This window comes from Muscardinus avellanarius, assembly GCF_963383645.1.
Source record: "Muscardinus avellanarius genome assembly, chromosome: 2".
Lineage (NCBI taxonomy): Eukaryota > Metazoa > Chordata > Mammalia > Rodentia > Gliridae > Muscardinus > Muscardinus avellanarius.
This window is the reverse complement of record NC_137787.1, coordinates 97,963,082-97,986,611: the sequence shown is the minus strand read 5'-3', so window position 1 is coordinate 97,986,611 and position 23,530 is coordinate 97,963,082. Positions and strand designations below refer to the sequence as shown.

Below are 23,530 nucleotides of genomic sequence, written 5' to 3'. Positions count from 1 at the left end.
TGGAAGCTAATTTTGGCAAAGTTATTGGGAAAGGAAACAACCTCAGAAAATAGGGCAAAGTTGTAAGAAATTATGTAGGCTAAATATCTTACTCATAGTGGTTTAAAAATTAAGGATATATAAAACATCACACATGAAAATGAATATCAAATTGATGATCTAAATAATGAAGAAGGAAAGTATAAAATTTTCTGGAAGAAAAATTATCAGAAAACTTTATGGCACTGAGACAGGGGAAAAATCCTAAGTGTGGCATAAAATGCACAAATTATAAGAGGAAAGATTGAACAAGAAATTTAAAATCTGTGTGCCACAAGAAGATATCAAAAATAAAATTATATAAAATACATTTGTGCAATGTAAAGACACCAATTGGTTAATGTTCTGAATCTATGAGTCTATGTCTGTATATCTATTTATTATCAATATTCATATGTGTATCTTTTTATGTGTGTGAGTATACTTCTTAAGGTCAGTGAGAGAAATGATAGATTAGAATTGTAACTAACAAAAACCATCTTAAAATGGGGAAAGCAGTCATTTTCTTTCTGGAGGCTCTAGGAGAGAAAACATTCCCTTGGCATCCCCTGTATCTAGATGCTATGCTCTTTGGCTTACAGATTTGCATTGCTCCAACATCAACTTCAATCATAACATTATAACATCGCCTCATCTGACCCTCTCCCTTCTCCCATGAAGACCCTGTGATTACTTTGTGATCACCTGGATGCTCTGGATTCATTAACCCCTCCTAAGATTCTTAACTTGGTCATTTCTGTAAAGTCCACTTGGCCATGCAAGGTTGTACATTCACAGATTCCTAGAGGAAAGTTGTGACATCTTGAGAAGGGAGGGGGCATTGTTCAGATTGCCATAATAGGCAAGTAGTATTCGTCACGTCACAGAAAAGGCAACAGGACTAGTCACTGAAGAGATGAGAAGAACCTGAGCCCAGTGATAATCTGGAAAGCAAATGCACTTTCTTAACATTTTAGAAATAATCCAATAATACCAAGAATTGGGAGCTGGTAGGAAACAATAATTTTGACCGTGTCTAATACATTTGGAAATACAAATATTTATGACCCAATCTAAAGCAATAAAACTAGGGGGAAATATCTCTATGTGTAACATAGATAGAGATGTGCAATCCTGTGGATAAGCAAAACATTGAACACAACCTAAGAGCCCTCTAACTGGATAATGAATAGTCATGTGCTCATATATTAGAATATAAAACTGAATGGACTCTATCTGCACCCATTAGCATGGATCTAGAAATCACAATATTAGGCAAAAGAAATATTTCCAGAGCAGTTGTAGAATTAAAATAAAATATTAAAAAAAACCTTTGACAAAGCTATATACTAATTACGAATATACACATATTTAAACCAGAAATATATATGAAGTAATAAAAATCAATTTGAGAACAGTGGTTGTATCTGAGGAGAGAGAAATGTATATAGGATTGCAAAAGACCCTGTGGATTTCACCAGAATTTGTAAGTTTTTTATTAAGTTACTCAGAGCCAAATATCAGTCTTTCTTAGCAGGTATAGGAATATTTGTTTTAGTACTCTAATTTTCTTATTGTTTTAAATATTTAATATTATTGTAAAGTACTAGTAAGTGAAGTCATAATGAATGAGAGGGGGTACTTTTCTACTGATTTTTATTTTGTAAAGATTTCTGCTCTTATTTGTAAATAGAGAGATTTCCTTATATTTCCAAAAGTAAGAAACTAGAGTAATTTTTAAGTTTGAAAGATTTCCTTTACAGATGTATACTTGTGAAGTAATTTACAGATGACAGCATGCTCTGTAAATGTCAAGGAGTTATAATTATCACAGCATCTTCTGTTTAAAAGACACATCAACAGTATATGTCTGTTTCATTAAAAAGGCACACCACCTTCTACGAAAGATCGATTCCCATTTCTGCGTATGGACAGTAATCTTCATTGTGGGCTGTAGTTTATAAAGAGGTTCCACTTACACTAAAGGTTACACAGCTCTGGGGCCAAGTTCATCACGTTTTATTAATCATTTTTCTTCTGCAGTTAATGATGCTAAGCAGCCAATAGAGTAAAGTCATACTCACCTACTGTGATACAAAATTTAGGATCCAGATATTTCTGATTTACCACCTGGTAGTCCCTCCTCTATGACAATGAAATGGAATCTTACTAATAAAATTAGACTGAGGTTCAATGTTATATTTTTATAATTATTACAATTCTTATTATTATTTCTAAGGGGATGAACTAGTGAAAAATAACATCAATAGTAAGCAGTCAGTGGTGCGTATGCCTTTTCTTGACAAGAACAAAAGAAATATTCTGCAATCCTGACAAACTGGTATGCACTTGTAATTCAAAGCTGACATAAGAGGATCACAGGCTCGAGGTCATCCTCAGCAACTTAGTGAGACCCTGTTTCAAAATAAAATAAAATAGCCAGGCGTGGTGGCATAGGCTTGTAATCCCTGCCCTTTGGAGGTAGAGACAGGAGGATCACGTAGGTTAAAAGCCAGCTGCGCTGGGTTAAGAGACCCTGTTTCCAAATAAAAATATAAAAATAGTTCTGGGAGTGTAGCCCGGAGGTAGAAGGGTTTCCAGGAACCCCAGTACCACCAAAAAAATAAAATAAAATAAAATAAAATAAAATAAAATAAAATAGAGGTGGAGGTGTAACAAAGAGGTAGAAAGCCCCTGAGTTCAGTACCCAGTGCCAAAACAAAACAACCTCCCTCAAATTAGGAGCCCTTTACAAAAACACGCACTTTCTTTAGCTGTCGGAGGCCCGCTGCTGGGTCTACTGGCCCAGTGGGGTGAGCCAGTGTGGGAAGGAGCAGCAGAGAGTGGAAGCTACTGAGTAGGAAGAATCAAAGCCACTTGCACTGGAGGCAGGGAACTGAGTAGTGTTGGGATTTCTTCATAAAGGGAAGAAGAAACTCCATCTTCCAAATGGACACTGATTTCTCAAAACATACACACATTGAGAAACTTTATTCCATTTTTTATTTAGCCTGCTCAGACTGCTACACAAATGCCATGCACTGGCTAAGCAACAGAAATATGTTTGCTTATATTCTAGAATCTTTTTTTTCAATGCTGGGAATGGAACGCAGGGGCATTCCACCTCCGAGCTACACCCTCAGCCCTGTTTTTTAGTATTTATTTTGAAACAGGGTCTTGCTGAGTATCAAAGGGCTTCACTAAGTAGTAGCTGAGGTTTTCCCTGAACTGCGATCCTCCTGTCTCAGCCTCCCAAATGCTAGGATTACAAGTGTGCACCACCATGCCTGGCTCCTGGAATCTTGAAGGATGAGATCATGCCTTGGCAGAGTTCCTTTCTTCTGAGGCCTATCTCCTTTACTAGAGTCTGTCTTTTTCTTGTGCTTTCCTTTGGTCTTCCCTCTCTGTGCCTGCCTCCAGGTCTCTTCTTATAAGGACACCAGTCATATTAGATTAGGTACCACCTAATGCCTCAGTTTAAACTAATTAACACTTTAAAGGCCCTATCTCCAAAAAAATTAGCTTGCATATGGTGTTAGGACTTAATCCCTATTGCTCTATGAAAAGTCTTATTGAATTACCACTTCCTGTTATGCCACACAAAGAATGCAGTGGCCTCTCACCCCAAACTCCATCAGTGAACAGTGACCACATATCCTGTATTAGTTAGAGATTTTCTGGAGAGGTGCTTCCTAAGTGCATTTCATTCCCAGCCCCCCATACATCATATTGGATCAATGAAAAAAAAAATATATATATACTGCTCTTTCATTTTGAAGGACTAAACTAATACCATCTAAGTATACTTTAAAAATTGTCTTACATCTCTTTCCTTTTTCTTTATAAATGCCATTTTAACTCTCAGTGAGGGATATATATATCTTACCATAACTTATTCATCAATATGAACAAATGTGAGCTAGTTTTACTCCCCCTATCTACTGCTTCTAAGCAGTTGCTCTTCTATATACATGTTTTCCCAAAATAGAACCATGTGCACAGTTTGAAACTTTTCCATCTTATTGACTAGGTGCAGAGGAATCATCCCCTAAATCTGTGACTCCACCAGAATTCACAGGTTCAATTTTGGAAGTCAGTTTGAGGACACTGATTCTTTATTTAGTGTACATTTCTATGGAAATTCTTCTTTTCCTCTTAAAGTAATGGATAAAATATGGATCACTTTGACCGAATATGTGAAACAGTGACAAAAAGAAAAGAATGCCAACTAATGTCCAAAATAGTATCTTTCTATATGATTTACCTGATTTTCCTTCACTTATCAATAAATGCTCAGTTAAATCTGATTACTATGCATGTAACCTGAAGCTTTCCAAACCTACTTGTTTAATTTTTTTTTTAACTTGGTGTTAGAGATTGAACTCAGCAACCCAAGGCATTCTACCTCTGAGCTACTTCCTTTTTTATTATTTTGAGTCAGAACCCCCTATGTCATTGTACGCTATCCTCAAACCTGACATCTTCTTATCTCAAAATTCCCCAGTACTGGGATCACAGGTGCACACCACCACTCCTTGCTTCCAGATCTGCCTTTGAAGAATTCACATAACTCATTTCTTTATCTCATTTTTGTTTGTGCTTTATGTTTCAGCAAAACAAAGTGGCTTTTACTTTTTTCCCAGTGGTGCTTGTAAAGGTTTACCCCATTCTCAGGGGTTAAGCAGAGAGGACTTGATTTATAGGAGTTGACAATTTCTGTAGTGTAAATACTGCCACCTTGGCCAATTGTAAGTTACTTATGTGAAGTCAAGTAGCTTGCACAATTCCTAAAAATTTAGCAGGTGGCTCTTGGGAGCAGTGCAGCCAGCTCCAGCATATGACTGGCTCCCATTCCCATAAAGTGTTGCTTCAAGGCTTTGAATATGCTATTTCCTTTACTTAGAATAGTGTTCACTCTGTGCCTAGGAAGCTTTCATTTATCTTTTTTGTTTTTTCTATAGTACTAAGGATTGAACTCATGGGTATTCTACCACAGCACTACATTCTTAGCCCATTTTGCTTTTCTTAGTTTGAAACAAGGTCTCAATGAGTTGCTGAGGCTGGCTCAAACTTGCATTCATTCCTCTTGTCTCAGCTGCCCAAATCCTGAGATTGCAGATGTGAACGATTCTCCTGGCCCATTCATGTTTTATTTTATTTTTTATTTTTTTGTAGAACTGGGGATTGTATCCAGGGGCAGTCTACCTCTGAGCCCCAGCCCTATTTTTTATTCTTTATTTTTTAAACAGGGCCTGAGGAGCTGAGGCTGGCTGTCAACCTGCGGTCCTCCTGTCTCAGCCTCCCAAGTACTAGGATTACAAATGTGCACCACCACGCCCGGCTACCATTCATATTTTACAATTGCAGCTCCCTGTCTTTCCTGTGTGCACCCCCTGCTTTCCTTCCTGGTTTATCAATGCCTCATCAGTGTATTTCCTCCTCTTCATAAATGCTTTTGCATTGACTTCATCACAGTATCACAGTAGCTCTTCCTTTTATTTATCTATTTCCCAACTGAACTCTTAGTCTACTTGATTTCACTCAAATTTTGCAGATGAGGAAATTTATGCTCAGAACCAAACAGTGTAAGGAATCATAATATCACATTTTTAAAATAGCTCAGTGTTTAAAAGAATGGGTAAACTACTCTAAAACTTTCATTTGCCATTTTTTGACAAAGGACATATATAGCCTCAATGAGCCTAAGTGTTCGTATCTGCAGTGTGGAGAGAAAAAATGTAAATTCAAGATTGTTATAGGAGATGCTGTATGAAGTGCATCACAGTTTGAAACTAGTAAATAAAAGGTTATAGTAGGCTACATCATCAGTGAAACACCCTAGACGACTTCTATTATTTCTGACAAGGGGCAAGGCAGGCCCGCCTTCCATATGGATTTTGCTAAAGTTAATAGTCTTGTTATTATAGGTGGAATAGGGTATGTATTCTCAAAATGTAATATCCCCCAATATTCTACCATGATGCATCTAACTTATACTCCCAGGCCGATTTTATTATTTTTATTTGGAAACAGGGTCTCTTAAGCCAGCCTAGCTGGCTTTGAACCTGCGCGATCCTCCTGTCTCCGCCTCCCAAGCACGGGGATTACAAGCGTGCTCCACCACGCCTGGTCTGCATCTTACATTTTTAATGTCTTCCTATTTAAAGCTTACACTAGATCTAAACTGTTTTCTTCTCATAGAACTTGATGATGCCGATTGCATCCATTTCACCTATGTCCTCCTGTTCTCTGCTCTTGTTCTTCAGCCTCTGTGTACAAGATGCCTTCCCATTGACTGTCCAGCCCTGCATCATGCCCAAAGACTGTGAGACCTCCCAGTGGAGCTCCTGGAGCCACTGCTCCAAGACCTGCCGTTCCGGAAGTCTGTCACCTGGCTTCCGGAGCAGAAGCCGGAATGTGAAGCAAGTTGCTCTTGGCGGTGGAAAAGAGTGCCCGGAGCTTCTTGAGAAAGAGGCCTGCATCGCCGAACGAGGACTTCTGCAGCCATGTCCTAGGTATTTTGCATGTACTGGCATCAATGTTTTTAGTATGTAACATCATTTGAAGTAATGATTGGAATATTAACAATTATATCAGTAACCATGACTCATTTATTGAGTCTTTACTCAATATAGGAGATCAACACTTGGCAATAGAGGGTAGTGAGTGGGTCTGAGGACTTTTTTTAATTGTTTTGGTAATTGAGATTGAACCCAGGGATATTCTACCTCTAAGATAGTTCGCTCCCCCTACACCTAGACTTTTTTTTTTTTTTTTTTGAGACAGAATCCCATTAGGTTGCTGAGAGATGTACTAAGTTGCTGAGGTTGGCCTCAAATATGTGGTCTGTGAGTGTCAGCCTCCCAATTCCTAGAACTTACAGGTGTGTACCACTGCTCCCAGTATGAGCATGAGTTCTGACGCTGACTCCCTGAGTTCAAGTCCCATTTTTGTGGTTTCCCGTGCCTTCCTTTATTAATCTAACAGCAGTTCTTCACTGATTCCTTGGCACATACACATGCTTAGTACTTGTGAGTCATTCCCTCACATTGCGCACCTAGTTCTTATAAAAATCTCCAGAGCTGTGCACACCATCCTCATTTTGTGAGGCCACTCAGGGTCAGAAAGATTCAGTAATTCCTGAGGTTGCAGAGCTAATGAGCAGCAGCACTTTAGTTCCAGCATACTTCCGATTTCCAATTATAGTGCCACTTCCTGGCATTGCTTCAATTCCAGAATCCCTAGGGAGCCAACGGGAAATGGAATTCTCTATTCATAGCTATACCTTAACATTTGGATGTGAGTTATAGTTTGCTTGGAAACATTTCATTTTAGGTTGTTGGTGCACAGTAGACTCGCTCTGATATCAAGGGAAGTCATTTGAGGCTACTGGTTCAGAAGTCTGTTAGGGTTGGACTTGTGTTGGCCCTTGATGAGCAGTTGCCCTGAATGCAACTGTTAAATCTGTATCTCTTGAAGATTGAGACTATCTAGATTTTGCAGCTTGAAGACTGAGAATCATTGCCCCAGAAAAAAAAAATAAAAGAAGACAAACATTTTTTTTTTGCATGATTAATCATTTGATGATGTGGGAATGGCAGGTGGGTTACAAACCCAACATTTATTCTTTTATTTTTTAATTTATTGGTGCATTGTAATCATATATCATCATGAGGTACAGAATGATAGAGGCATACATGCACACACAAACATCACACATTTAGCCTTTCCCCAGGTCCCTCCGTCTCCTCCCCCTCCCTCCTTCTCCAGTTCAGCTTAGGGACTGACTTTGATATGTTTGTGAATGTGCATTAGGGTGCCTCCCTCCTCTTTCCGTCCTCCTGTCCCCCTCATTTAGGTCGCCTACTTTAGTCATCTAAGGTTTTTCCTTTTTTTTTCTAGAGTCCCTCCTATGCCAATAGGTACTCTTGATGGACTGAACCTGGCTATCCCTGAAACCTTTAACAATGTGTGTTTTTAGGCAGGGGTTAGAAAGGCAAGTTTCTATTGTGAGACTCTTAGTCACTATATCCTTCATTTCCCGATTGTATGCTGATGATATATATATAACATATAATTACATGTTGCTATATTATATATTATATATATATTTATATATATATCATAATATATAGTCATATATGACTTCTTAGATTATTATTCCTTATTTTAAATTCAGAGTATATGTATAGTATATGTAATATATATTGAGATATATATGTATATATGACTCGATATATACAGTAACATATATGTTATATATATATGTTACTGTACATATTGTTACATATATGTTACACACACACACACATATATATTATATATATACACATATATATGACTCTAGATTCTTTCTTATCATTTCTTATTTGAAATTCAAAGTAGGTGGATGCAGTTCATGGTCCCTTGCACACTAACTCATAGTCTCATAGAATCCTTCTTATTGTATCCCATACATGTCTATTTTAATTTTTAATATTTTTATTGGTGCATTGTAGTCTTTCATCTTAATGGGATACAAGATGGTGAAGACATACATGCACACATCACCCAAATAGCCCTTATCCAATTCCCGCCCCATTCCCTCCCCCTCCCTACTTCTCATATTTGGCTTAGTGATTGACATTGATATGTTTGTTTAAGTACATTATGTGCATTAGAGAGTTTCTGTCTTCCACTTTCCCATCCTCTAAGTTAGGTTGCCTTATTTGACCATCTGTAGAATCTCCTTCTTGGTCTAGATTTCCTCCTATGACCCATTTTCTTTGGTCTTTTTTGTTTGTTTGTTTGTTTGTTTTTTGTTGTTGTGGTTGTGGTGGTAGTGGTGCTGGGGATGTAACACAGGAACATTCTACCTCTATGCTATCTATACCTGTAGCCACATTTTACTTTTTATTTGGAAACAGGGTCTTACAACAGTTGTGAAGAGCTTCACTAAATTGTTGAGGCTAGCCACATATCTGGGATCCTCCAGTCTCAGCCTCCCAAGTACTAGGATTATAGGCATGCACCACCATGTCTGGCTTACATGTCTATTTTCAAATAACTAATTTTGGAGCAAAACAGGCCTGAGTATGTCATGGCATTGCCTCTAGAGTCTCTGACCCTTTGGAGATTGTACATATCTGGATTAAATCTGTGTCTCCATCACTGGAGGTGATGACATCACATTACTGGCTATGTGGCCTTAAACAAGCTATACAGCTTCTCTGAAATGTATCCTTTTTCAGAAGAATATGTCTAATGATACTGTCTGGAGAGCAAATGTGTAAACTTCCAGGCCCAGGGCCAAGCACACAGGGTACTGCATAAAGGGTGATAGTTATTGTAGCTATTTGCAGGCATCTTATTTCCTCTAGACAGCAATTCCTTCCTTTCCTTGAGCTGCATACTGTAATCATTCCATGGATACACATTTATTTCTTCTGGTTAATTTGGAAATACTGTTTGTCTACTATGGGCATATAATTCATAAGGGCTCTTAATGATAGGTAGAAGGAATGAATCTGGGTCAAACAGGATCTTGAGTCCATGCCTCTTTGCTTTATTCTTTTCCTGGAATGGCCGGTGTCCTTTCCCTGCTATATTCAACAGTTTGTTGATTTGTAGACCTACCTCCATTTTCTTTGTTAGTGGCCATTGCAATTCTCTTGAAGTCAGGGTTAGACCTTCCTGAGGATTCAGAGAAGGTTCAGCTGCATTTACGTTTGTTACACTAGGTTCTTCTCTTTTTAGATATACTTTTATTGGTGCATTATAGTCTCACATCAGAAGATGTAAATCATAGTGCACATAGCACTTGGTGGGCTTTCCCCCGTCTCCTTCCCATCCTCTCTTCCCCATACCAGGTATTGAAATTGGCATTGCTATTCTCACGTATGTATATAATGTTAGTGCAACTCTGCTTTTCTTTCATTGAGTACCTATGATGGTTCAATAATTATAACAGAGTAATAAAATAAATAAGAAAGACTGTTTTGAGTAAATAAGACTTTATAATCCATATGGGACAATTTTGAGGGAAAAAGGGCTATAAATTGGTATTATTTAGAATCAGCTCAGGTCCTTTCAGCCCTGAAGTTTTTTTTCTTTTTCCCATTACATCACATCAACTCTCATGATGGGCTAAGTAGAGATAGGCACCAAGATAAGGTATATGTACAACTCTACACTCAATTATATTCAACATGCTTTTCCCCAAAAAACTAGCATTTTTATAATTTAGTATGTACCCAAGATGAGTTTTTATATTGGTCTTCATTCGATTGATCCTTAATGTCTGAAAGGAAAGGCTAACAAATTTTATTGATTATGAAACTGGCCTTCTAGTTCTGTTGTTTGAAGATGTTGCTGAGTTTGGCATTTATTAAAGTGAAACAAAACAAAACAAAAACCTTTACAAATGCTTAATCTTTAGGAAATAGGAGTTTTAGAGAATTCGCTGAAATACCAACTGGTGTTTCCTATGGAGAATGACGTGTTCACTAATGATTTCCTTATTTAAGAGAAGAATAAATACTAGCAGCAGAATTAATGTCAGCTGACATTCTTATTTGCCTGAAATATGAGCTGTGGCCTCTACTGTAGGAAAGATACCCCACAAGGCATTTTAAAAGCCATGCACTCACTTTGTTTCTAAGTGACAAAACTTTATTATAATAAGGAAAATGGGAAAAAAATCTATCAGGAGGCAAAAATGCCCACCCTCCTTTCCCAGAATTAATATGCATCAGTTTGATTCACCCAATCCTTTCCCAGAAGGTAAATATACTAAGCTTTTGTTCTCTACCAAGCACTATGATGTGTTGAGAACACAATAGATAAGTTTTCCTACCACCATGGAATGTAAATATTTCTTTTATCCTGGAAGCCCTTCTACCTTCGGGCCACATTCCCAGACCTATTTTTTATTTTTGGAAACAGGGTCTCGTAAGCCAGCACGGCTGGCTTCAAACCTTCGCAATCCTCCTGTCTCTGCCTCCCAAGCGCGGGGATTACAAGCGTGCGCCACCACGCCCGGCTGGAATGTAAATAAATTTTAATGAAGGTGAATAAACTAAACATTTGGTATATGTGGAAAAATGAAACACTTTATCAACGTATATAAGTAGAGGCTTCTAGAATGCTGTGATGTAAGTCAACTGAAGTTATAGAATTGCCCAGGGTCATTAGAGAAGCTTCAGTTGAACAAACAAGATTAGACTCATATGTTTAAAGAAAGAAAATAAATTATCTATTTGGGGATAAAGGAAAAAATCCGAGAAAAAGGTATATTAGAGAAGTAATTTAGTTCCTGCATATTGACATTCTTAAGTTGCCTAGATTAGGTTTCTATTCTCATCAGCTAGGTCCCCCTGACCAGCATTTCATCTCTCAACACTGAATATCATTCCCTAAGGCATGATCCCATGAATGGAATTATACCCAACAAGAGCCTGGTGGAGAGTCACTGCCTGGACCCAGAACATGTTGGAAATTGCCTTGGACAACTTACTTAATTTATAAGGACCAGATATAAACCAGACTATGTTATGCTGACCCAGGAAGTTTTAGAACTACGTGGGAATTAGCAGTGATAGCCTCATGTTTGTTTCATAGGTGTGATTTTTCCACCAAGTCTCACACAGACTCCAACAACCCCTTCCTCCAGCATCACACAGTTGACTTGTGATGTTATACTCTTCTCCTCACCTATAACATAACACTAAGCACCCACATTGTATATTAGGGGATGGGGAATGGAGATGAAAGGCAGAGGATAAATCTGCTTGTCACCTGTCACCTTCTCTCTTGTTATGGTGATCTCTTATTCATAGTATTGTTTCTTTCCAAAACACTGAGATATTAGCACTGGGTAAGGTGTCCTGTCACTTGGTTCTTTCCTGTCTCCTGATTAACATCTAAAGCATGAAATCCTACATCTCTACTAAAGGGAGGGTGAAATGAATTCTAGCACTTGAAAGTGTGAGACAGCTTTGTTTACTAGACAGGGATAAAGAAAGAGAAAGGACACGGGTCTGTAATATTTTAAATGCTTCATGTCAAAGGTCTGAGATAGAGCCTGATTCTGGAGCAGCGATGGCTCCAGATCCCTTGTGTTTAAGTAGAGAGATCCATTCTGTAACTAACATGAGGATATTGACAAAATGTCATCTGCAGACATCTTTCTTGGAAGTGACATCCCAGATGACCTACCAGCAGCTTCCACTACCCCTCGGGGAGGGAACAGTTTTCATGTGAAAATGGCTGTTCTAGCTCTTAAATGATCATTTAAAATCAGAAATTGAACAGCAGACAGTACTATTAAAAGATGACAGTGACTGATGCACAGGAAAAGTCTTAAGATCTCTAGGCAGAAGTTGAATGGCTGATGACATTACTTAGACTGTGTGCTATTACTGCATATAGACCCTAACTTGTTAAATATCATTTCAAGACTCTGGTCTGACACTAAAAAGATGGACTCTTTTAATCCTCCCCACCTCCTGTTTCTGATATGTTTGCCTACATCCTTATTATCTGCAGGCTACAAATCCTTCACAAAATGCCTGTCTTTGCAGACTCATGCTGAGGGCTGCATCTGGGCCCCTTGCACCCCACTTTGTTTAGCTTATAAACAATTCCTCAGACCACCCTGTTTCTCTCTAATACCTTTTTGAAGCCATGAACTCAATTTTAGATTTTCTAGATAGAATTCTTCCTTGAGGAAGCTCTGGAAATGAGTCGGTAGAGATTTCATTTGACTATTGAAGCCACAGAGGGTGTTAGGGAAAAAGATGGAGGGTGAGAATTTGGCTTGGTCGGTACTTCCTTTGTCCACTGGAACAGAGTGGCATATTTTTGAGTTGATATTTGCTCAGCCTCTGCCTTGGACTGTCACTGTGTGAATCACTGGAGAATTCAGAGATGGAAGACTTTTAGTTTTTTTTTTTTATTTCTTTTTCCAGGTCTGGGGATGGAACACAGGGGCATTTGACCTCCAAGCTATACTCCCTCCCCTATTTTTTATTCCTTATTTTGAAACAGGGCCTCACTAAGTAGCTAAGGCCGTCCGTGAACCACGATCCTCTGTTCTCAGCCTCCCGATTGCTGGGATTACAAGCGTGCACCACCACACCCAGCTGACTTTCAGTTTATACTCAGTCTATTATCTTAAGGATCTTGTATAATATACTCTTTTAATATTAGAGTGCACAAAACACTATAGCTACGTTCACTATAGCTATGGATTTTTAGTGGTTGTTAATATTTCTCTTTACTGCCTCACACATGTCACTGTGGCTCTATGGCTGTTTTGAACATTTTTCCCTTTTTATGTTAGAATAGAATCTACAGAAAGTGTCTGGCTCATCCTAAATGGTCAATCAATGATAGATATAGGAATAAATGTCCAGTTGCTGGGCAGTTTTAGAACAATGTTACTTACAGAGTACTTTATTCCATGCTTACAGGTATTATATGATGTGTGTGAAGACCTCAAAGGCATGTTTTCACAAAGATAAACTAAAATTAGCATCATCAGGGAGATAAGAACGACATATACCCCAGGCAGGGCTGGACACGTGGGACTTGCCAACGTCCAATATGGTCAGCATGCCCCTGCCTGCACTAGTCTAGTTTTTCAGATAAAAAAGTTTCTGTTATCTGTGTTTATGAGTTGCTTCATAAAGGGTGAGAGATGAGATCACAGTCTGAATTTATGAAGTTTTTCTCCTGATACACATTAACAGTCGCATCTTCTGAATCCTTTTCCATTGATTTCTAGCACTTCATCTAATACCCTACAAGGCATAGGACCTCAACAACACATTGTCAGATGAATTAATGGAGTGTGTGTGTGTATGTGTGTGTTTCTTGGCAGTGAGTCTAGGGGCATTTTTACTTCTAACTTACACAAATATATATATATATATATATATATATATATATATATATATTTTTTTTTTTTTTTTTACTTTGAAACAGTCTCTCTGAGTTGCTAAGGGCTTTGCTAATTTCCTGAGGCTGGCCTCAAACCTGTGGTCCTCCTGTCACAGCCTCTCAAGTACTGGGGATATAGGTATTCACTATCACGTCCAGCTTGGATAACTGGATTCTTTTATAAAATGTTTTCTTTATTCATTTGTTTTTGTAGTTTAAATTTAGCCAGCTTTTCTGTAGCAATTGAGGACTAAAAGAATTATTACCTACAACCCTTAGGAAAATGTTCTAGGGAAAGAACAATAGTTTTTAAAGAATCTGAAAATTCTTTCAGTAAGAGACTGATGCCTTTTTCATTGGGTTTGTCTATGACTATTGCATATTATTTCATGAGTCCCCAATGTGTCACTTGAAGTCCTCCTGGATGGAAGATTTGTTCCCCAGTTAGTGTAAGAAAGTTAACGTACTGTTAAGTGCTGTGCATAGCAATAGAAGTCTATTAATAATACATATGTAGAGTTTGGCTAGCAAAGCCATCTGCTGAGGAGCAAAGAGCTTTGCACTTCAGAGCAGCTTTCCATAATCAATAGCCCCACTCTATCCAATAAAAAATTACTAGAGCATAAAATGTGTAAAGCTTGATCAGTTCCCTTTATTTTGGTCGTCTGTTCAGCAAAAACTGACAAGTTAATTCTTTTCTAAATGTATTTACAACTTTAAAAGAACAACAGACATTATCATAAATTAGTCATGCTGCAGTACACTGATTTTTAATATACACACACATTTAATTTGAATACCTTGCACTAGAGTCTCAGTTCCAAGAAGTGTTTGCAAATCTATATGTGCTCAGTCAAAACATGGCTATTAACTAACGCAATATTTTTTGAATCTGTCATCATTAAATCAATTGAGATCCTGTTTCAGGTTGCTGTGCTTTAAATCTAAGCCTTTAGAAGGAGAAAATAATACACACTTTACAAGCAATTCAAAGTCTTATGAAAGCGACAAGGATTGAATTCTGAAGGGCAGAGTTTGTTGTAAAGCTGTGTTGGTCTGGACGTCTTATTGCTGGTAGAATTATGTTATGACACATTACTAGGATGAAGGTCTTCTATGAATAGTTCCTAAATGCTAGGTGTGGTGGTTCATGCCTGCAACCCCAGTACTTAGGAGACTGAAGCAGAAGATAGCAGGTTTGAGGCCAGCCTCAGCAACTTAACAGGACCATGTTTCCAGATAAAAAATAAAATAGGGCTGGGGTGTAGCTGAAAGGTACACTTCATCTGAGTTCAATTCCCAGTAACACACACACACACACACACACACACACACACACACACACACACACATTCTCTCTCTCTCTCTCTCTCTCTCTCTCTCTCTCTCTCTCTCTCTCTCTCTCTCTCTCTTGGGTTAAGCCGCATTCCTCTAAGGAAGTCAAGCTGGATACCTACATTATTGAACTCCAAGGCCTTAAGTAGACTTTCCTAATCCAGAATTTTTTCCTGTATCTTTTGATCAAACTTACACACTCTGAAGTAAGTTTCTCTCTTTGAGTTAATCTCGGCTTCTTTTTAAAGCCACACACATATTTCCTGAGAATGATCACATATTAAATAATTGTTTCTACCTCATGTAGATACATTTCCTAAGAGTAGACTTAAATTATAGAAACATATGAAGAAATGGACCGTTTCAGGTATAGGGAGAAAGGTTCAAAAATTGATTATATCATGTAAATAAAAAAAATTTAAAAAGCTGAACTTCATAGTCATACTATCTGTTTGTCCTGATGTTTGGGATTGGCTCTCTTTCTTTCCTTCCCATCCCATGTCCGATCCATTAGAAGGTTGCTCTACCTTTAGCATCGATCAAGAATCTACTCCTTTCTCCACACACTCATGGTGACTGCTGTCACTGAGGCTGCCATCATTTGTCTTAGACTGGCAAAGGCCCCACACCTTTCTGGCTCCTGCTTCCCCCACTCTCTGCCATTCTTTACTCAGTAGCCAGCATGGTCCATTAAAATCTAAAATCAGTCAGGCATGGTGGCACACACCTGTAAGCCCAGTACTTGGGAGGCTGAGACAGGAGGATCGATCGCATCTTTGATGACAGCCTTAGGACCTTGTTTCAAAAAAATAAAGAGCAGGGTGTATAGCTCAGATATGCCCCTGGGTACTTTAATCAGCCCCCTCCCTAAAAAAGTAAAGAAAGTAAAAAGAAAAGGAGAGAGAGAGAAAGAGAAAAAGAAAAAGATAGTAACAATAACAAAAACTAAAACTTAAATCACATCATTATGTTTCCACTCCTCTCAAAATGTTCCGTGATTTTTCATCACATTTGGAAAGACACAATCTTTACTTGGGCCTGTAAGGCTCTCTACATAACCTGGCTCTCAACTCCCCCTCATTTCAGGTCTTGGTCACTCTGCCCAGATCGTCCTGCCACAGACAGCCACACTGCTTTGTGTGCTGTTCCAAAGCAGGCCAAGCTTGTCCCATCCGGGACCTTGAACATGATCTTCTTAGCATGAAACACTTCTTGCCCACCTGGTCTTGTGCCCACCCTCTCATTTCATTCAGGACTCTGATGATTTTTCTTACATGGTGTTGAAATAGCTCTCCTCATCCATCTTTCTCATACACATGTCACCTGATGTTCTGTATTGATGCATAAAAATCTCTAATTGTGAAAATCCAAATTCCTACTAGCAGGTGCAGAAGACAACCTTCTGAAGGTAAATGCCATTTTATAGCCTACAAAAAGGCCTACAAAAAGGCGATCTTCCCAAGGTCAGCAGCCTCGCCCCACTCACTGCTGTCCATCTCTACTGTTTGAAATTATCCTCAGCAAAAAGTTGCAGCTGAAGAACTACTTGTTGAAAGATAGGGAGAGTGATGATGTACATGCATAAGTGTTTCTCTTACTGTTTGGGCAGGCCTGTTGCTTTATTGGATGGAGTCTGCTTGTTAGCAACTTTCTGTCTTCATTCTCTCCTCCATATCTTCATCTGAACTAGAATCTCCTTGCAGGAGTCATCATCCCTCTAGATTCATCACTTGGGTCCTTAGCATCCCTTTTTCCAGGTTTTCGGCATTCAGAGTGGCTGACAGTATACTTTCTCACCAAACAGAGGGAAATCAGAGTTGTTCTCACAGGAATACAGATTTACTTATTACTCATAATGGCCAGGGAGAAATGTGCAGTATTTGCTTTCCTGGCTATAAAATGGCATTTACCTTCAGAAGGTTGTCTTCTGCACCTGCTAGTAGGAATTTGGATTTTCACAATTAGAGATTTTGTTATTTGGCTTGTAGTTGGTTCTATTTTGAACGCACAGTTCTTTCATAAAAGTGCTAAAATCTGGCTCTATATAACCACAGTGCACTAATCATGAGTGGCTATAAAATATCCTCGATCTGTGTGTGTGTGCATGAGATTAGAAGAAAACATTATTTAGCATTGTGAAATATTATTATTCAGTTGTCACTGACAATATTGTTACCACCAACAAAGGATGTTTTTGTCTTGGTTAGGAATGCACTCCTCCAACCAACACTGGCACCTGCCAGTTCTTGTCATATAACTGACTAAACTTGCACTCAGTATCATATGATGGGACTTAATGGGCTTTTTATTCACTGTTTGTTTGTTGCAATACTGGGAATTGAACCCAGGGGCATTCTGCCTCTGAGCCTACACCCTCAGCCCTATTATTTATTCTTCATTTTGAAACAGGGTCTCACGAAGTTTTGGAGGGCCTCACTAAGAGCTGATATTGGCCATTTATAAATGAGAAATGCAATCTGGCAATCCTCCTGTCTCAGCATCCTAAGTACTGGGATTACAAGCATGTACCACCACGCCTGCCTCTATTCACTGTTTAAACATACCAGAATGTCATTTCATTAAAAAGGTTCACTTTCCAATCAGATAAACCTCACTTTGAATGTTTCTCTTCCATTTACATGACCTCAGAAGAGTTACTTAGTCTTTATGTGGTTCTCTCATTTATAAAAGAGCAAATTACATTTTCATCATAGGTTGTTGGGGGGAGTCAATGAAGTAAAGTAGCTAAATTTATTAGTCTGGCACAGATTAAGCTGGCAGGGAGTGGCAGATGCTGTATTTTTTTTTTTTTTTTTTTTTTTACTCTAGGGATCTGTCATGATACCCTTGCAGTCCAAATAAATTAATGCCATGTTTATTCTGTTCAACTAGGCCCTTTGTCAAAAGCAAATGGGTCCTATATACTTGCCCAGGGAGGGGGCCTTGAGCATCGATTTATTCCTTTTACTGCATGTTCGTCTTCTCTACTGGAGGTATTTTCACAGCCAATTTCAAAGTACTGTTCACCATAAGAGGTGGGACTCTTGTCTTTGAGACTCTCCTAAGCAGGAGGACAGGAAGAATATGTATTGAAAGGCATCAGAGTTGGGAGATCAGGCCTGGTCACTGACACAGCCTTTGCCATTGAAGAGAGTGTCCCAGGCATCAGGAAGCCAAGCTTTCCGGAGGCCAGAGGACTGTCACTGTCACCACTTCTAAAGGAGAAAGGGAGGAGCATTTAACCGAGCACACTCCTTTGATTTCTTATTCTGTCAGATCCCAGACTCACTTCCTCAGGTTGCTGGAGTTCAGGATGTTCTGTTTTCATGGCTGCTGGGTGATTTGTGACTAAACATAGGTGTGGCTTTTGAAAAACAAAGTAGAAAAGGATGAGCAAAGGCTCTTAAAGGACCCACATTCAAAAAGGAATATACATGTCCTGCCCTGGGGCACGTTTTTCCTCTGCTTCTTGCTGAGTTGGTATTTTCTCTGAAGTGGTAAATAATAGTGATATTAATGAATGTCCTAAATTTCCTTAGAGATTTTGCCAATTGCCAGTGAATAGAAGTTGGGTGTTTTGGGTTAATGAGCTACAAACAGAGTTTTTGTTACTTTATGCAAAACTCCAGTTATTAAACTTTCCTTTTCATTTTTCTCCGTAATGACTTCTTAAATCCCTCCATTGCTGATTCTTATAAGGTCACGAAAAATTAATTGAAAAAGAAATGCATACAGTATGGCCTATTGCTTTCAAACAAGCAAACAAATTACTGTGACCTGCTATAATGCTAAATTTTGTGGGTTTCTTTTTTAATGCTATTTGATTAGCTTTTGTTGTTGGAACTTACACAGTGGCCCTCCTGGACCTCTAATATTAGGACTACTTTAGGGGAGAGCACTAGGGGTTAAAACTGTAAACATTTAACCTCTGAGGTATACCCTCTGCCTTTTTCATTTTTTATTGAAACAGGGTCACACCAAGTTGCTGAGGCTGGCCTTGAACCTGTGATCCTCCTGCCTTAACTTCCCAAGTACTGGTATTACAAGCATGTACCACTGTACCCCGATATTATTAGGATGTCTGATGAAATCAGTTTGAAATAAAATATTGACTCTGTGTGTATATGTCTGTGTGTGTGTGTGAGTATGTGTGTGCATGTATTGTGAGAGAGATTGATATTTGAGGCAGCAAGGAGCAAATAACACATGCAGAAGGACATAGGGAAAAAAAGGAATGAACACTTAGTGCATTTTTATGCTTCTCTTTTATAAATGGGAGAGGAGAAGTTGGGGTGGATTCTCAAAGTGAGAATAGCAAGGTGCACATTCAAGCCTAGGCCAGTTTGGTGCTGAGACATGCATTTCATCTGCCCCATAGGACCCCCTTGTCTTTTTTCTTTGCTGACTGTATGCTTTAGACAGCATTCTTACCACTGTGGCTCAACACACCTAACATACAAGGTTTACTGGAAGAAGACAATTGATTGCATAAGGACCTGGAGATTTCAGTCTGTTTTATGCCAATTTCCAAACTGGAGCCATAGCTGCAGGTCCTAAGGGCAGCTTAGCAGCGAGCAGAGAGAGAGGATGAGAGCTTGTGTCAACTCATGGTGTCAGGGAAAGAGCAGGAAGCTGCAGCAGCCACCTGGGAGAACATTGCCCCAACCGTGCACCATGGCTCCCTCCCTAGCAACCAAGTCCTACCTCCAAACATGGCTGCCTTGCCAACACAGGAAGCCTGGAGCATTTGAAATCCAAACACTGTATTATAGCGGCCTTGGAGTCACCTTCTGTATCTGACTCCTGATTGACTGGAGTCCTAGAGACACCCCTCCCCACTCTGTTTGGGGAACTTTTGGAAGAAGAGGATTTGGAATGAGAGCCTTACATACCCTAAACCCATTGTATTTTGCCATAGAACACTGGGGTACCTGTGTCCTGAGGCTCAGAGACATGAAGGATAAGCCTTCTACATACCTGGCCAGGGAGAACAGGTAGGATCTCTGAGAAGAAATTTGGAAGTGTAGCTCTGAAGAAAGACTATCTCTGGGGAGAAGTGAAGGTCTCTCAGTCTCTCATATTCAGGAATTAGGAACATATCATTATTTGTACTCACCTGGCATAAGTAGGATCTTAACTCTGTACCTTATGTTCTTGTCTTACTCAGGGACGAATTTTTAAGCTTGGAAAAAATCATGTGAAAAAGAAGTTGTGAGACTGAGTAAGAAAGATTGTGTTACAAGCTCCAAAGGATTGTCTAAATCCTTTTTCTCCGACGGGCTTTTTACAGGACTAATGATTCTCAGCTTACAAGTGTTTTAGAATGATGACATTCATTGTGAGGGCTTTGGCTACTGTTATAATTCGTAGAGATTTGCTTCCTTGCTTTGACATCTGTTACTCAATCTCAGGTTTACTCTAGTTTCTGTAAGGCCAGAGTCTTGATGATACATGTGATTTTTTTTATTGTTTTTGTTAAACATTTTTATTTTAAATAATCACAAAGCCAAATGTTCTCTTCTAACCTGAAATAGACAATAGATATGTCTTAGGTTTCCTTTATTATTCCAGAAGTTAATGAGTCTGGTGAAGTATATGTGAATGCTATAAGTTTATATTAATGCTGGTAATGTGAAGAACTTTGTAAAAACCCAAAAAAGATATTATTTGTGAAAATATTCTCCACCTATGAATGTAGATGTATTATCTTCTGTAAGTTATATACAAACTCCACTGTGTTTTTCTCATTTGTGTGTGCATAGTGGAATGTTTCTTAACCAGCTATAAACCAGGAAGTTATATTCTTAAGTCAATTTAAATAATAGCATGGCTACATATGTAAAAAAGTAGTAACCAGTTTAATACAATGAATTTGTTTTAACTCATTTTTAATACATGTGCCTTTATCCCAATAGCCAAGGGTCAACTGGGTAGAAAAAATTCCTATACCAAAAAAATTGAAATATTGGAGATCATCTCAGCCTATTGGAAATATATTCACAACTTCAAACATTCATGCACTATTCTAATTAAAAAGGAATGGATAACTTTCATACAAAGTCATCTAGAGGACTATGAAGTGAAATTGAGAATTCCAGCTGCCACAAATGAGACTCATGGGTTTCTATCTCCTTTCTCTAATTCTTCACAGTCTTCTAGCTTCAGAATTGAAGCATACCTACTGTTCATCTGTATTAGTTTTCTTCAGTCAGGCCATTTTGTTCTAAATCACAGAGGACTACTGTGGTTTCTCTAGGGAATATAAGAGATTTAGTAATTCAAAGCCAGTAGACTTCTTTATCCTTGGGAAAAGACTTGGACCTAGAAAGGGAGAGAAGGGGAGTGTGTGTGTGTGTGTGTGTGTGTGTGTGTGTGTGTGTGTGTGTGTTACTAGAGATTGAACCCAGGGGACTTCTACTTCTGAGCTATATCCCCAGCTTTTGTTTTGTTTTGTTTTTATTTTGAAACAGGGTCTCACTAAGTTGCAGAGGGCCTCACTGAGTATCTGAGGCTGGCTATGAATCTGCAATACTCCTGCCTCACCCTTCCAAGTACTGGGATCACAGGCGTGTGCCACCACGCCTGGCTGAAAGGGAGATTTTCATACACACTTGATGTCATGACTTGTTTGTTTTAGAATTGTATATTTTTCTTATATTTTTCTTATTGCCTTTTCTTTTTTTTTAATAAATCAAACCAAACAGGTATTCCTGGAGAACCTCTGAATGGAAAGAATGCCAAGTCTCTCTACTCCTGGAGCAGCAGGACCCTCACTGGCACATGACAGGACCTGTTTGTGGAGGTGGAATCCAGACCCGGGAGGTATACTGTGCCCGAAGCACACCAGCAGCCACTGAACAGAGGGCCAAGGAAGGTAGGCAGCCAGTGCTGTGATAGATGGTACTGCTGGTTGGGAGAGAAACCAAGTTCAATATCATCTCCTCAGTATTCTTCTCAATTCTTCCTTCCATTAGGATCCTCAGCATTCATACATTTACTATGTATTTTGTTCTCCATTTATTTGATTCTTCAACTTGTGACAGATTGGAAGAGTTAAAAATAGTAGTGAAAGTCATAACATCTGACACCAAAGGGTCATGATGAAATTTATTTTTCTTTTTTTATATACTTTTATTGGTGCATTGTCGTCTCACATCATAATGTAGTTCAGAATGAGAGGGACTTACATGCACACAGCACTTGGCTCTCTCCTTACTTCCTCCTCTTCCTCATACATGGTATTAAGATTAGCATTCATAATTTCACTTATGTGCATAGTGTCAATGGAAGCATTTCCTTCTTTAATTCATCATCCCCCCAACCTCTCCTAAACACCCTCCTTTACTCCGCTGTTTCTCCTCCATTATCTAAGGTCACCCTTATATGCTGATTACTCCTTAGCTTCCACACAGAGGAGAAAGCATATGATTCTACACTTTCTACGACTGGCTAATTTCACTTAACATGTTGTCTGAGTCCATCCATTTTTCTTCAGATGACCTAATTTTGTTCTTTTTTATTATTGTGTAAAATTTCATTGTGCTTATATTTCATAGTTTTGTAATTTATTCATTTATTGCTGGACACCTAGATTGGTTCCATAATTCAGTTATCATGAATTATGCTGCTACTCTAAACATTAATATTCTCACATTGCTATAATATTCTGATTTCAGTCCCTTTGGAAAGATATGTAGGAATAGTATAACTGGATCATATGGTGGATCCATTCTCAGTGTTCTGAGGAATTTCCACACTGACACTCTAGCAACTGCACTAATTTGCATTCCCACCCATGGTGTATTAAAGTTACTATTTCCTCACATCTATGCCACCATTTATTGTTGTTTGACTTCTTTATGACTGTTATTTTTATTGGAATCTCAGTGTAGTTTCAATCTGCATCTTTCTAATTGCTAAAGAAGTTGGACATTTTTTATATATTTATTAGCTAACTGTATTTCTTCTTTTGTGAAGAGACTATTCAGTTCAGTTGCCCAGTTTTGGATTGGACACAATTTTTATCATTAAACATTTTTTAAGTTCTTTGTTAGTCTTCTGTCAGAGGAGTAGCTGGCAAAGGTCTTTTTCCATTCTGTAGGTTCTCTCTTTAGACTCTTTTCTTTGCTGCACAGAAACTTTTTAGTTTAATTTCATCCCATTTATTCATTCTTGTTTTAATTTCCTGAGCTTTGGGGATCTTATTGAGGAGAACTCTCAATAAGAGATGTCAACAGTGCCTGTTGTTGGAGTGTTG

The 23,530-nt window shown here is 38.6% G+C and overlaps 1 protein-coding gene across 1 annotated transcript in view; it reads left to right on the top strand.

The window, feature by feature from the left end:
* Window positions 1-23,530, top strand: part of THSD7B (thrombospondin type 1 domain containing 7B) — a gene marked incomplete at both ends in the record, with an annotated part of 783,939 nt that overhangs the window by 203,926 nt on the left and 556,483 nt on the right. The window contains 2 exons of the mRNA XM_080689965.1: window positions 6,285-6,533; window positions 21,978-22,147. Coding sequence (XP_080546091.1) covers window positions 6,285-6,533; window positions 21,978-22,147 — 419 coding nt within the window. The remainder of the gene's footprint in view (window positions 1-6,284; window positions 6,534-21,977; window positions 22,148-23,530) is intronic.